Genomic DNA, 13,953 nt, shown 5'->3' with positions numbered 1-13,953 from the left:
TTTTTTTCACTTTCTGACTGTGGCCCTTGCAATGAATGGCTTAATTGTTTATTTACTGTTCCTTACGTGTTTATTGATTATATGTGAGTTATTTATTTGATATTCATGATTTTTTTTTACTTCGTATTTCTTTATATGATAGTTTTATCTTTTCGTGTTTTCTGGCTTAAGTTTTGTTTATTACTCCTTGTTTGTGTTATTAGGTGTGTCATTAATTATTTGTCTTATTTCTCGTAGTTTAATGGATTTTTTAGCACTTTAATTATTAGAGTTCCTCACCAGTCATTTTATTCGAGAGAGAGAGAGAGAGAGAGAGAGAGAGAGAGAGAGAGAGAGAGAGAGAGAGAGAGTCTAAATGAATGATAAAAAAAATAATAATCAGTTACAGTATTTTATTTATAAACAAGAACAATTCATGATAATAATAATAATAATAATAATAATAATAATAATAATATTTAAATACAAGGAGGAAAATGTGTAATAATAATAATAATAATAATAATAATAATAATAATAATAATAATAATAACAATAACTGCTTTTATCTTACTCACACAGATAAATAGTTTTATAAATAGTTTATTGACCATAAACATTGTGTACATACACACAAAATTAAATAGAACAGATAAAAATTTCAAAATGTAGTCAGTGACACACAGAAGACTGGTGACAAAACCTACTAAAGCCCATTAAATGATTGGGTGTCTCAAGTTTCCACATCATCAGTGGAACACTGCTTCTGAGCACTCAGGGATGGACAAGCTTTTCATGGCTTGTGTGAATGGAGACAAGACGTGTAGGGGATTTATTTGTTCTGTTTTTTCTTGTCCTACTCTCTCTTCCTCCCTCTTGACTCTTCCTTTGCTTCATCCTACTCTTTCTCTTGCTCATTCTTTCTCTCTCTCTCTCTCTCTGGACTTTTCAGACATAGCTCCTTATGATTTTTTGGCAATCCCAAACCTGTTGACAGTATCCTTATCTGAGAGCCAAGGAGACCATGCAGAATGTGGCAGCATACCTATCATTGGTTGCAGAAGCGTTTGAGCAGTGGAGTGATGGATGATTGTAGGAATGTGGTGGCACTGCTATCCACCATGACATTCATCCACATAACAGAACCATCTCACATGGTGCATTCAGCCTCAGGGAGAGGAACCTCTGTAGCCTTGGGCAGTAGCCCTTGGTCAGGTTTGCTCCAGAGTCAAACCTGCTTACCATCCGAGAATACCTTGGGGAGGAATGAGGAAGCCTTTTGCTCTGAACCCATGAAAATTGTTCAACCCTATAAGGGAAAAATATGAATGTTGAACAAATTGATGAGAAATGGAAGGATTAATGGGCTAAGTGTGTTGGATTACAGAGGGCTTTCTTTGAAGGACATTTTGAATGATACCATAATTTTGGCCCTTAGCCCAAGGTTGGATACTTCTGAACCGTTCTTGCATTTTTAAGCTAAGTAATATAAAATGCTCAATTAACAAAGGAAGGATAATGAAAAGATAAAACAAATCAGGAATTATATCAATTCATAGCTTTATCATAGTTCTAAGTCATAAATACTACAAAAATTAGTCAATCTCTTCAGAAATAATTATAAGATAAGCTTTAATAATAAAAAGTATGTATAAATAGATGAAATGTTGTCACCTTCACCAATGCCGGCTTCTTGTTATTCAGCACATGCTTGTGCTTCCTGAACACCGGTCTCATACTGGATAGAGACAGTAATGTATGGAGGTTTGATGCAATACAACATTTTATATAAGGATAAAAACTTGCATAAACTTCCTGTTTGTGTTTTTCTACTAAGGTGCAATTGTTAGGTGAGCATTTGCAACTTCCTACACTTAAACCATAACATCCCTACTACAGTGGCTCAGAGCCACACCATCACTTGTTGCTTGTCCACTAGTAAATAAGTTTTTTGTTTGTTCATTCTCATTCCTTCCCTATTTAAAACATCATTCCATCTTGTCATGGCCTCTTGAAGATCTTGTTGGCTTCCTGTCACGACAGCGACATCGTCTGCATAGGCCAGCATGATCTCTTTATCCTCCCTTACACACACTTCCTTCAGGCATCTGTCCATGTATATAATGAATAGCAAAGGAGAGAGCATCAATTATTCAATTATTCAATTATTCCTCACACACACACACACACACACACACACACACACACACACACACACACACACACACACACACACACACACACACACACAGGTAATAACAATAATATCTACCCTATATTGTAATGCACATTTTCATAATCACCACTGAATCATCATCATCATCATCATCAATATTTTTTATCAATAATATTAACAGTATTTATATATGTACATAGCATTACTATTATTACTACACACACACACACACACACACACACACACACGTACATACACTCACCTCTCGGCAGGGGTGGTGGGGAACAGGAGGAGGAGGAGGAGGAGGAGGAGGAGGAGGAGGAGGAGGAGGAGGAGGAGGAAGAGGAGGATTAACACTGTGTGAGTGACTGACAGACTGACTAACTGACTAACTCACTATCTGACTGAATGACTGACTAACTGACTGACTGAATGACTGACTAACTGACTAACTGAGTGACTGACTGACTGACTCACTGACTGATACATACATACATACAGACAGACACAAGTACACAAGAATAAAAAATAAAATACATAACTGAAAAATCATTGCAATACACAGACAGACAGACAGACCAATGACAGAAAGACAGACAGATGGAGACAAACTAAACAGATAGATAGATAGTGAAATGACCACACAAAACACACACACACACACACACACACACACACACACACACACACACACACACACGCACCTGTTGAACATAGTAAGCTGTGGCACCAGGTTCAGACGGCCGCTCTACACAGCCTCGGACGCCTCCTGTGCCAACTCCTTGCATCGAACGAACCTGTGTAGACATGAAAGTAAGCAAGCAAGTGTTTATGGCTAATTATAATACTCAATATGCCAGTATCATCTCCAGCATCACCATCTGCTCACCACTGGGGCCTCTCCTGGGGAGAGTTAGGAGAGTGAGAGAGGGGAGGGAGAGAGAGGGAGAGGAGAGGAAGAGAGAAGGGGAGTCTTGGAGATGGTTTGGGGTGAGTCTGGGATGGTCTGGATACATTGGGAATGAGAGAGAGAGAGAGAGAGAGAGAGAGAGAGAGAGAGAGAGAGAGAGAGAGAGAGAGAGAGAGAGAGAGAGAGAGAGAGAGAGAGAGAGAGAGAGAGAGAGAGAGAGAGAGAGAGAGAGAGAGAGAGAGAGAGAGAGAGAGAGAGAGAGAGAGAGAGAGAGAGAGAGAGAGAGAGAGAGAGAGAGAGAGAGAGAGAGAGACTGTGAAAGGCTGGAAGAGGCTGTGAGAAGTTGGGATGGACTGGAAGTCTTGGGGACAGTTTGGGGTAAGTCTGGAATGGTCTGGATACACTGGGAATGAGATAGAGTGAGAGAGAGAGGCTGTGAGTGGCTGTGAATAGCTGGGAGAGGGTGTGACAGGTTGTGAGAGGCTGAGAAAAGACAGTGAGAGGGTGGAGAAAATAATGGGAAACTGGAAAAATGAAAAGGAGAGATAGAAAGAGACACACAGGTAGACAGACACACCTGTAGGAAGGGCTCCTTAATATCCCCTTATCAGCTGGAGGGAGGGCTACAGGTAATAATCTTTTCTTCTTCCTTATCCGTGCCTCCTCCTCGTCCTCCTCTTCCTTTTCCTCCTCCACCTCGTACTCCGGAACTGGCGACCCCACCACCGGCACCTCCGACATGGCCTCCTGCGGGATGGTAAGGTAGTTAGGGAACTGTCTGAGTTAGCGTGTGTGTGTATGTTGGTTAAGTTTGGTTAAGTGTTAAATAAAGAATGGTATTTTATATTAATTTCAATATTTATCTACTTATTATCTGTATTTTGAAGATACATGTAGCATTTGAACTGTAAACCTTTGTAATTGTCTGTCTCCTGCACACCCAGCTCCTCAACACCCCTGTGCCTGCAAATGGGTCACTGAACATTAAATAAACTTGTCTCAGTCCCCTACATACACACAAGTGGCTGGCCAAACACTGCATCAACACAAACAATGGATAAACAGTGGGAATCTGCTGGTCTGAGTCCCCTACATACACACAAGTGGCTGGCCAAACACTGCATCAACACAAACAGTGAATAAACAGTGAGAATCTGCTGGTCTGAGCCCCCAAAACACACTAGTGGCTGGCCAAACACTAGATCAACACAAACAGTGAATAAACAGTGGGAATCTGCTGGTCTGAGCCCCCAAAACACACAAGTGGCTGGCCAAACACTAGATCAACACAAACAGTGGATAAACAGTGGGAATCTGCTGGTCTGAGTCCCCTACATAAACACAAGTGGCTGGCCAAACACTAGATCAACTCAAACAGTGGATAAATAGTAGGAATCTGCTGGTCTGAGCCCCCAAAACACACAAGTGGTTGGCCAAACACTGCATCAACACAAACAGTGGATAAACAGTGGGAATCTGCTGGTCTGAGTCCCCTACATACACACAAGTGGCTGGCCAAACACTGCATCAACACAAACAGTGAATAAACAGTGGGAATCTGCTGGTCTGAGTCCCCTACATACACACAAGTGGCTGGCCAAACACTGCATCAACACAAACAGTGGATAAACAGTGGGAATCTGCTGGTCTGAGTTCCCTACATACACACAAGTGGCTGGCCAAACACTGCATCAACACAAACAATGGATAAACAGTGGGAATCTGCTGGTCTGAGTCCCCTACATACACACAAGTGGCTGGCCAAACACTAGATCAACACAAACAGTGAATAAACAGTGGGAATCTGCTGGTCTGAGTCCCCTACATACACACAAGTGGCTGGCCAAACACTAGATCAACACAAACAGTGAATAAACAGTGAGAATCTGCTGGTCTGAGCCCCCAAAACACACTAGTGGCTGGCCAAACACTAGATCAACACAAACAGTGAATAAACAGTGGGAATCTGCTGGTCTGAGCCCCCAAAACACACAAGTGGCTGGCCAAACACTAGATCAACACAAACAGTGGATAAACAGTGGGAATCTGCTGGTCTGAGTCCCCTACATAAACACAAGTGGCTGGCCAAACACTAGATCAACACAAACAGTGGATAAATAGTAGGAATCTGCTGGTCTGAGCCCCCAAAACACACAAGTGGCTGGCCAAACACTGCATCAACACAAACAGTGGATAAACAGTGGGAATCTGCTGGTCTGAGTCCGCTACATACACACAAGTGGCTGGCCAAATACTGCATCAACACAAACAGTGAATAAACAGTGGGAATCTGCTGGTCTGAGTCCCCTACATACACACAAGTGGCTGGCCAAACACTAGATCAACACAAACAGTGAATAAACAGTGAGAATCTGCTGGTCTGAGCCCCCAAAACACACTAGTGGCTGGCCAAACACTAGATCAACACAAACAGTGAATAAACAGTGGGAATCTGCTGGTCTGAGCCCCCAAAACACACAAATGGCTGGCCAAACACTAGATCAACACAAACAGTGGATAAACAGTGGGAATCTGCTGGTCTGAGTCCCCTACATAAACACAAGTGGCTGGCCAAACACTAGATCAACACAAACAGTGGATAAATAGTAGGAATCTGCTGGTCTGAGCCCCCAAAACACACAAGTGGCTGGCCAAACACTGCATCAACACAAACAGTGGATAAACAGTGGGAATCTGCTGGTCTGAGTCCGCTACATACACACAAGTGGCTGGCCAAATACTGCATCAACACAAACAGTGAATAAACAGTGGGAATCTGCTGGTCTGAGTCCCCTACATACACACAAGTGGCTGGCCAAACACTGCATCAACACAAACAGTGGATAAACAGTGGGAATCTGCTGGTCTGAGTCCCCTACATACACACAAGTGGCTGGCTAAACACTGCATCAACACAAACAATGGATAAACAGTGGGAATCTGCTGGTCTGAGTCCCCTACATACACACAAGTGGCTGGCCAAACACTAGATCAACACAAACAGTGAATAAACAGTGAGAATCTGCTGGTCTGAGCCCCCAAAACACACAAGTGGCTGGCCAAACACTAGATCAACACAAACAGTGAATAAACAGTGGGAATCTGCTGGTCTGAGCCCCCAAAACACACAACTGGCTGGCCAAACACTAGATCAACACAAACAGTGGATAAACAGTGGGAATCTGCTGGTCTGAATCCCCTACATAAACACAAGTGGCTGGCCAAACACTAGATCAACACAAACAGTGGATAAATAGTAGGAATCTGCTGGTCTGAGCCCCCAAAACACACAAGTGGCTGACCAAACACTGCATCAACACAAACAGTGGATAAACAGTGGGAATCTGCTGGTCTGAGTCCGCTACATACACACAAGTGGCTGGCCAAATACTGCATCAACACAAACAGTGAATAAACAGTGGGAATCTGCTGGTCTGAGTCCCCTACATACACACAAGTGGCTGGCCAAACACTGCATCAACACAAACAGTGGATAAACAGTGGGAATCTGCTGGTCTGAGTCCCCTACATACACACAAGTGGCTGGCTAAACACTGCATCAACACAAACAATGGATAAACAGTGGGAATCTGCTGGTCTGAGTCCCCTACATACACACAAGTGGCTGGCCAAACACTAGATCAACACAAACAGTGAATAAACAGTGAGAATCTGCTGGTCTGAGCCCCCAAAACACACAAGTGGCTGGCCAAACACTAGATCAACACAAACAGTGAATAAACAGTGGGAATCTGCTGGTCTGAGCCCCCAAAACACACAACTGGCTGGCCAAACACTAGATCAACACAAACAGTGGATAAACAGTGGGAATCTGCTGGTCTGAATCCCCTACATAAACACAAGTGGCTGGCCAAACACTAGATCAACACAAACAGTGGATAAATAGTAGGAATCTGCTGGTCTGAGCCCCCAAAACACACAAGTGGCTGGCCAAACACTGCATCAACACAAACAGTGGATAAACAGTGGGAATCTGCTGGTCTGAGTCCCCTACATACACACAAGTGGCTGGCCAAACACTAGATCAACACAAACAGTGAATAAACAGTGGGAATCTGCTGGTCTGAGCCCCCAAAACACACAAGTGGCTGGCCAAACACTAAATCAACACAAACAGTGAATAAACAGTGGGAATCTGCTGGTCTGAGCCCCCAAAACACACAACTGGCTGGCCAAACACTAGATCAACACAAACAGTGGATAAACAGTGGGAATCTGCTGGTCTGAATCCCCTACATAAACACAAGTGGCTGGCCAAACACTAGATCAACACAAACAGTGGATAAATAGTAGGAATCTGCTGGTCTGAGCCCCCAAAACACACAAGTGGCTGGCCAAACACTGCATCAACACAAACAGTGGATAAACAGTGGGAATCTGCTGGTCTGAGTCCCCTACATACACACAAGTGGCTGGCCAAACACTAGATGAACACAAACAGTGAATAAACAGTGGGAATCTGCTGGTCTGAGCCCCCAAAACACACAAGTGGCTGGCCAAACACTAAATCAACACAAACAGTGAATAAACAGTGGGAATCTGCTGGTCTGAGCCCCCAAAACACACAAGTGGCTGGCCAGACACTGCGTCAACACAAACAGTGAATAAACAGTGGGAATCTGCTGGTCTGAGCCCCCAAAACACACAAGTGGCTGGTCAGACACTGCATCAACACAAACAGTGAATAAACAGTGGGAATCTGCTGGTCTGAGCCCCCAAAACACACTAGTGGCTGGCCAGACACTGCATAGGCACAGATGGGGAGCTGGTTTGGCCTGACAGCACCCTCCAGTATTCATGTAAATTCTGGCTACCATTTGCAATTCTATTTTGGGGAGCCACACCTCAGAGAGTCTCTTTTATTGAAGTTTTGTCCCCCCCACGGCTGGCTGGCCTACATAACAAAATAAATAGATAATGTTTTTTTTTGTCAGTTAGAAGACTTTTTCATCTCTACCTGTTGAAATAAGATTATCTCGGAAAGTTTAAAAATGATGCATTACTACTACTACTACTACTACTTACCCTGAACAATACCTCATCCTCAGCATCAGAGGACGGCCCCTCCCCCTCCTCACTGACTAACTGTTGTTGTTGTTGCAGTTGTTGTTGTAACAGAATCAACCTCTTCCTCTCCCTCTCTCTCTGACGTGCCTCCCTCCTGGCCTCCCTCTCTCTCCTCCTCCTCTCCTTCCTCTCCCTCCTCTCTTGCTTCTCTCTCTCTCTCTCGCTGCTGCTGCAATCTCTGGGTCCACCATGTCCTCGTTGATCCTCGGGATTTGCTGCAAAAGGAGGGAGAGAGTGAGTGAGTGGAAGTGGGAGAGAGGATGAGAGAGAAGGGTAAAACTATTATTGTAAGAGAGAGAGAGAGAGAGAGAGAGAGAGAGAGAGAGAGAGAGAGAGAGAGAGAGAGAGAGAGAGAGAGAGAGAGAGAGAGAGAGAGAGAGAGAGAAATATGTAGCAGTAATAATAATAATAATAATAATAATAATAATAATAATAATAATAATAATAATAATAATAATAATAATAATAATAATATCTAAAACATTCTCTCTCTCTCTCTCTCTCTCTTTCTCCTAGTGCAACCTACACTCATAAATTATTTCTTGCCCCAAAAAAGCTAATGTGGAATAAGACAAACAGTAACAAGTCCGAACATAGCAGTGGATCTTAAACTCCTAGAAACTGGAGACATTACTGTATTCCAGACCTTGGCGTTTGTATACAAAGCTCTTAATACAAACACAAGAGACACGGGCTCATGATATTCAGTTAAGACAGACAGGTAACTTGAGGACACCCTTCTGCTGAACCTCCCGTGCCCAACAGAGTGTCGTCTCACGAGGAACCAAGCACTGGACCCGGCTCTCGGACACAGTTAAAAACAAACCATTACATTCCTTTAAATTACTGATAAAACAACACTTAACAAGTAATTATTCATTGTATTTATTAGTTTTCAAATTGTAATCAGCTCTACTATTATAAACATATGTAATTGTTTGTAATTTGTAATAGTTATTATTATTATTATTTACTTTTGTTATTGATATAATTCTTTTTTGCATGTATCTATAATTTGATTGGGTTAAAGTTATGAATTACTTACTAAATAATTATGTACTGTCTTTTTCTTTTTTTTTCATGATAGCTGAATAAAACACTGGTCTTAAACCTTAGTGTAAAATATTCATTAGTCCACAAAGACCTTGTGCTCCATGGACTGGCCATCACATATCAGAATGTCTATATACCAGTCTGTCTGTATATATTAACACCAATATATATCATTTAATCAATCAATCACTCTGTAAGGAAAATATAGACAAATAAATACAATAACAACAGATGTATATACACTCTCTCTCTCTCTCTCACCTGCTGAGGAGGGAGATAAGCCAAGCCACAGCTAACCCAGGTGTGTGTGGCCCACCTCCACCTCCCATCACCCCGGCTGGCAGCACCGCAGGGGGGCAGGAGGGGGTGAGGGATGACTGGGCAGGGGTCACAGGGAGAGGGGTGGTTGGGGCAGGGGTCTGGGGCTGGGGTCGGGGGAAAGCCTGGGACTCCGACCACTTGCATGACCCGACCAACTCCAACGACTTCTGCCCCTAATACCTGCGTGTTGTCAGCTGGAACAACCTGAGAGGAAGGAGGTGCTCAGAAGTAGTAGTAGTAGTAGTAAGATTGATTTTCTATCTCCGTCTCTCCTTTCTGTATGTAAAAAACTTTCTCTCTCTCTCTCTCTCTCTCTCTCTCTCTCTCTCTCTCTCTCTCTCTCTCTCTCTCTCTCTCTCTCTCTCACCTGTATGACATTCCCTGCCTGCACTATCATGGGGAAGTGGGGCTGCGGGGCTGAGGCATTTTGGGGCAACACCTGAAGCATGTTCCCCACTCGAATAACCCTTGTTGTGGCGGTGGTGGCAGTGGTGGTGGTGGCGTCAGTCCCCTCGGCTGCATCGTAAGGTACTGGAACTGTTGGGAGGAGGGGGGTTAGTTTGGGCAGCCACGCCCCGGGGACTTAGCCTTGGGAGGAGAGCGTGCCCAAAGGGGGGCAGGGACCGGTTCTTGTAGGGGCTGCGGGCACACGCGGGAGGGCGGCCCTGGGGAGAAAGCTACTAGATTCGTTCAAAGCATATCTAAACCTAACAGAACACTATTTACAAATAAACCCACCTGTTATAATTAGCTTGTGCAACAGTTTGAGGGCGAAGGTAAGGAGTGAGGAGCCACTGCTTACAGGGATAGCCACTGTCCCCGGGAAGGTAGCATCCTGCAGGTACATGTTGTTCCTCAAACATCAGTTTGAGTGCTGACTTATCTAGTATTCTTGCATCGTTGACTGAGCCAGGCCACCTTGCCACAATGTCAAGAATCTTATAGTGAGCATCAAATACTACTTGCACATTTATGCTGTGATAGCGTTTCCTGTTCACATATACATGTTCATCGACATGAGGAGACACAATTCTTATATGAGTGCCATCAATCACTCCCACAACACCGGGAAACTGAGTTACTTGCATGAACTCTGCCTGTTTTTGCTGCACTTCACGCTGGGTGTGAGGGAAAGCCACGAACTGGCAGATTACTTCTGGGTCAGCCAGTGCATCAATTGTCTGTGATATTGCACGGCTGATAGTGGGCTGCGTTGTTCCAAAATCATCACAACTGCACTGTTGCATTTTTCCTGTGGCTAAATATCGTAATGTGATGGCCACCATCTCAGGGGTCAAGGCTCTATTTCTTTCAGTTTTACTTTGCAGCTTGTCTCTCACTATATCAGTCACTGCAACAATACCAGCACGGTCCAATCTGAATCTTTTCAGTAACTCAGCATCGTCGTACTCAGCGAAAATATCTCTTCTCACTCTGTAGGTGCGCCGCTGACGTTGTTGTGCCGCCTTCCTGCTAACGGCTGGGTTCATCATGCTCTAAATAAATTTTCCACCTACCTTTAATAATCTGTTGGAGGTAACTTGTGGAAAGAGAAAAAAAGTGCATTATTTTTATGCAATAATATTTTTAATTTTTGAACTTGAAAATGCAATATACTTTAATCCAGAGATTTAAAAAGTGAACATACGTTTTAACCCAGCGGGTGCTGTAAACAGTACGTTGGCGGTTCACACCAGTTCAGAAGTAAGGTATCTTAAATTGCACTCGACAATGTTGTGAATACTTTAAAATGCTTGAAGCCATACTTGATGCCTTCCATAACGTGTAAAGTAAGAAGTTAGCCTGTGTTAAAAAGTGGTGATCCCTGCAGATTACCAAGGCATCCAGTCTCCCAGCAAGTGCCAAGAGGCATTCATTCAATGCTCCGCTGACACCAATTTGCCCAAAGGTATGCATTATATGTGGAAAGTACATTACGTACGGTGTAGAGGTGGTTGTCTAGTGATATAAATGGTAAGGTGGTGGTGCTGGTGATTGTGATGGTACTACACTGTTATTACCGTATGTCAGTATATTGAGGCTTGATATCACTTTTATTAATGTGCCAGTATTTCATTACCTATCTTATGAAATAACACTAGCTCTTGATATATTCTTTTCTACAAACCTTTAACAATAATTGAAACGTTTTTTTTAAATTGAATTCAATGCCTTTTCTTATTGATGAAAATAGGAAATAATTATGGCTACCACTGGCTAGACACGCCATACCTTGCCTTGAGTTTAGGTATGGTTAGGTTAGGTTTGATATGGTTGGGTGTAGTTAGGTTAGTTTTGGGTATGGTTAGATTACACCAAGTACAGTTAGGTTAGTTTGGGTGTGGTTAGGTTTGGATGTGGTTAAGTTAGTTTAGGTATGGTTAGATTACAGCAGGTATGGTTAGGTTAGTTTTGGTGTGGTCAAGTTAGTTTAGGTATGGTTAGGTTACAGCAGGTATGGTTAGGTTAGTTTAGGTATGGTTAGAACCTTGGACAAAAAATGAGGAACATCACTGAACCAAAAGATTTTTATTTATTTATTTATTTATTTATTTTATTTATTTATTTATTTATTTAATTTTCTTTTAATATTTCAATGAAAATTAGCAGTATTACTTATATCGGTAATTGTCTAGAGTCCTTACCGGGCCTTATTACTGGTCTATTCACTTCAATTCTTTTACACATACCTTCACATGCACCTAAAACATCATTTTAAAGTGGGGGACAAATGCCCCCTTCCCTCTAGTCGGTTAGGTTAGGTTAGGTTAGGTTAGGTTAAGTTAGGTTAGGTTAGGTTAGGTTTTAGGTGCATGTGAAGGTATGTGTAAAAGAATTGAAGTGAATAGACCAGTAATAAGGCCCGGTAAGGACTCTAGACAATTACCCTAACCTAACCTAACCTAACCTAACCTAACCTAACCTAACCGACTAGAGGGAAGGGGGCATTTGTCCCCCACTTTAAAATGATGTTTTAGGTGCATGTGAAGGTATGTGTAAAAGAATTGAAGTGAATAGACCAGTAATAAGGCCCGGTAAGGACTCTAGACAATTACCCTTATATCTGTCGACTTTCCAAGAGGGTTAGAGAATGCCTCAAGCCATTTGTAAGATAAGATTACACGTAAATTGCTTGGTTTAAGAGAAACTGGCATGTTAGTAAAATGAATCTTTACTGTCATGTGAATCAATATTTATAAATACAAAAAGTTTAAATCTCCAAGAACAACCTGTGTTTTACAGTAATGTGGGTAGCCCACATGGGACCCATAAAGTAGCCCACAAAACACCCACATGCCTCCCATTATCCAATGTTGGCTGGGTATATATATATATATATATATATATATATATATATATATATATATATATATATATATATATATATATATATGAGGAGGCAGTAGACATCTGCCTAAATGATAATTACTACCAGTGAGGTCTAAAGCACTGTTCAGGGGGTGCTGTGAACTTATCATTAAACCCAGCTGTGACCTCGCTGAACGTTTCCCTTTGTGTCTCACAACACAAGGGGGCAGTCATAGCCTGCCCTCTAAAGACAACTCTCTTCCTCCACACAAAACTACAAGCACCTAATAACACACACACCCTTCACTCAAAAATTTTAAAATCATCGTGGCGACTCCTACACCAGCCTCGTAGTCCCCATCTGGGGAGGGGACCATAAATGTCCCCAGGTCAGACTGCCTTTCTGTCAAAGACCCTAAGTGTCTTGACACCCCCTCAACTTTTTCTTCATTAACTTCTGCAACATTCGCAGTCAAAGATCTAATTTTCAATCTGTAGAACACCACCTCTCCTCTTCTAAACCTCATCTTCTTTTCCTCACTGAAACTCAGGTGTCTGAGGCAACTGACAGTAGCTCCTTTTCTGTTCCCTCTTACTTTCTCTATCCTCATTTTCAGTCCAAAGCTGGATGCTGCGTTTATGTGCGCAATGATTTAACCTGCTCTCGTGCCCACGCTCTTGAATCTTCTGAGTTTTCCACCATCTGGCTACGACTACAGAGTCACTCTCATACTAAATTTATCTGTGCTGTATACCTCTCACCTAACTCCTCTGATTATAAGAAATTCTTTAACTACTTAACTTCCAAAGTGGAGCACATTCTGACCCTCTTCCCTTTTGCAGAGATCTCCATTCTTGGAGACTTCAATGTTCACCACCAGCTTTGGCTTTCCTCTCCCTTCACTGACCATCCTGGTGAACTAGCCTACAACTTTGCTATCCTCCATGACCTAGAGCAATTGGTGCAACACCCTACTCGTATTCCTGACTGTCTTGGAGATACACCCAACATTCTTGACCTTTTCCCCCAGCCTCAGCCCCAGCCCCAGCCTTTTCATCCCAGCCTCTCCCAGTGCATCCTAGCCTCTCCCAGTCCATCCCAGCCTCTCTCAGTGCA

At 42.8% G+C, this 13,953-nt stretch overlaps 1 protein-coding gene across 1 annotated transcript; it reads right to left on the bottom strand.

The window, feature by feature from the left end:
* Positions 1–378: 378 nt before the first annotated feature.
* Positions 379–11,365, bottom strand: LOC135116008 (putative nuclease HARBI1). Its single transcript, XM_064033221.1, has 7 exons — positions 10,266–11,365; positions 9,895–10,064; positions 9,468–9,731; positions 8,112–8,368; positions 3,643–3,812; positions 2,860–2,952; positions 379–2,087 (listed from the first exon to the last, which is right to left on the bottom strand). Exons 1-2 carry the CDS (start codon positions 11,018–11,020, stop codon positions 10,031–10,033), a joined length of 789 nt encoding a protein of 262 aa, XP_063889291.1. The 5' UTR covers positions 11,021–11,365; the 3' UTR covers positions 379–2,087; positions 2,860–2,952; positions 3,643–3,812; positions 8,112–8,368; positions 9,468–9,731; positions 9,895–10,030.
* Positions 11,366–13,953: the final 2,588 nt, after the last annotated feature.

Source organism: Scylla paramamosain, chromosome 30 (genome assembly GCF_035594125.1).
Source record: "Scylla paramamosain isolate STU-SP2022 chromosome 30, ASM3559412v1, whole genome shotgun sequence".
In the NCBI taxonomy this organism is placed as follows: domain Eukaryota; kingdom Metazoa; phylum Arthropoda; class Malacostraca; order Decapoda; family Portunidae; genus Scylla; species Scylla paramamosain.
Note: the sequence above shows the minus strand (reverse complement) of the source record. Positions and strands in the feature narration are given on the sequence as shown.

Excerpts from the sequence above, each read along its gene's own strand:
- LOC135116008 (XM_064033221.1), bottom strand. The coding sequence starts at position 11,020 with ATGATGAACCCAGCCGTTAGCAGGAAGGCGGCACAACAACGTCAGCGG. Across the intron at positions 10,065-10,265 it reads GCACAAGCTAATTATAACAG|TTCCAGTACCTTACGATGCA; the intron begins GTGGGTTTATTT and ends TCCTCCCAACAG.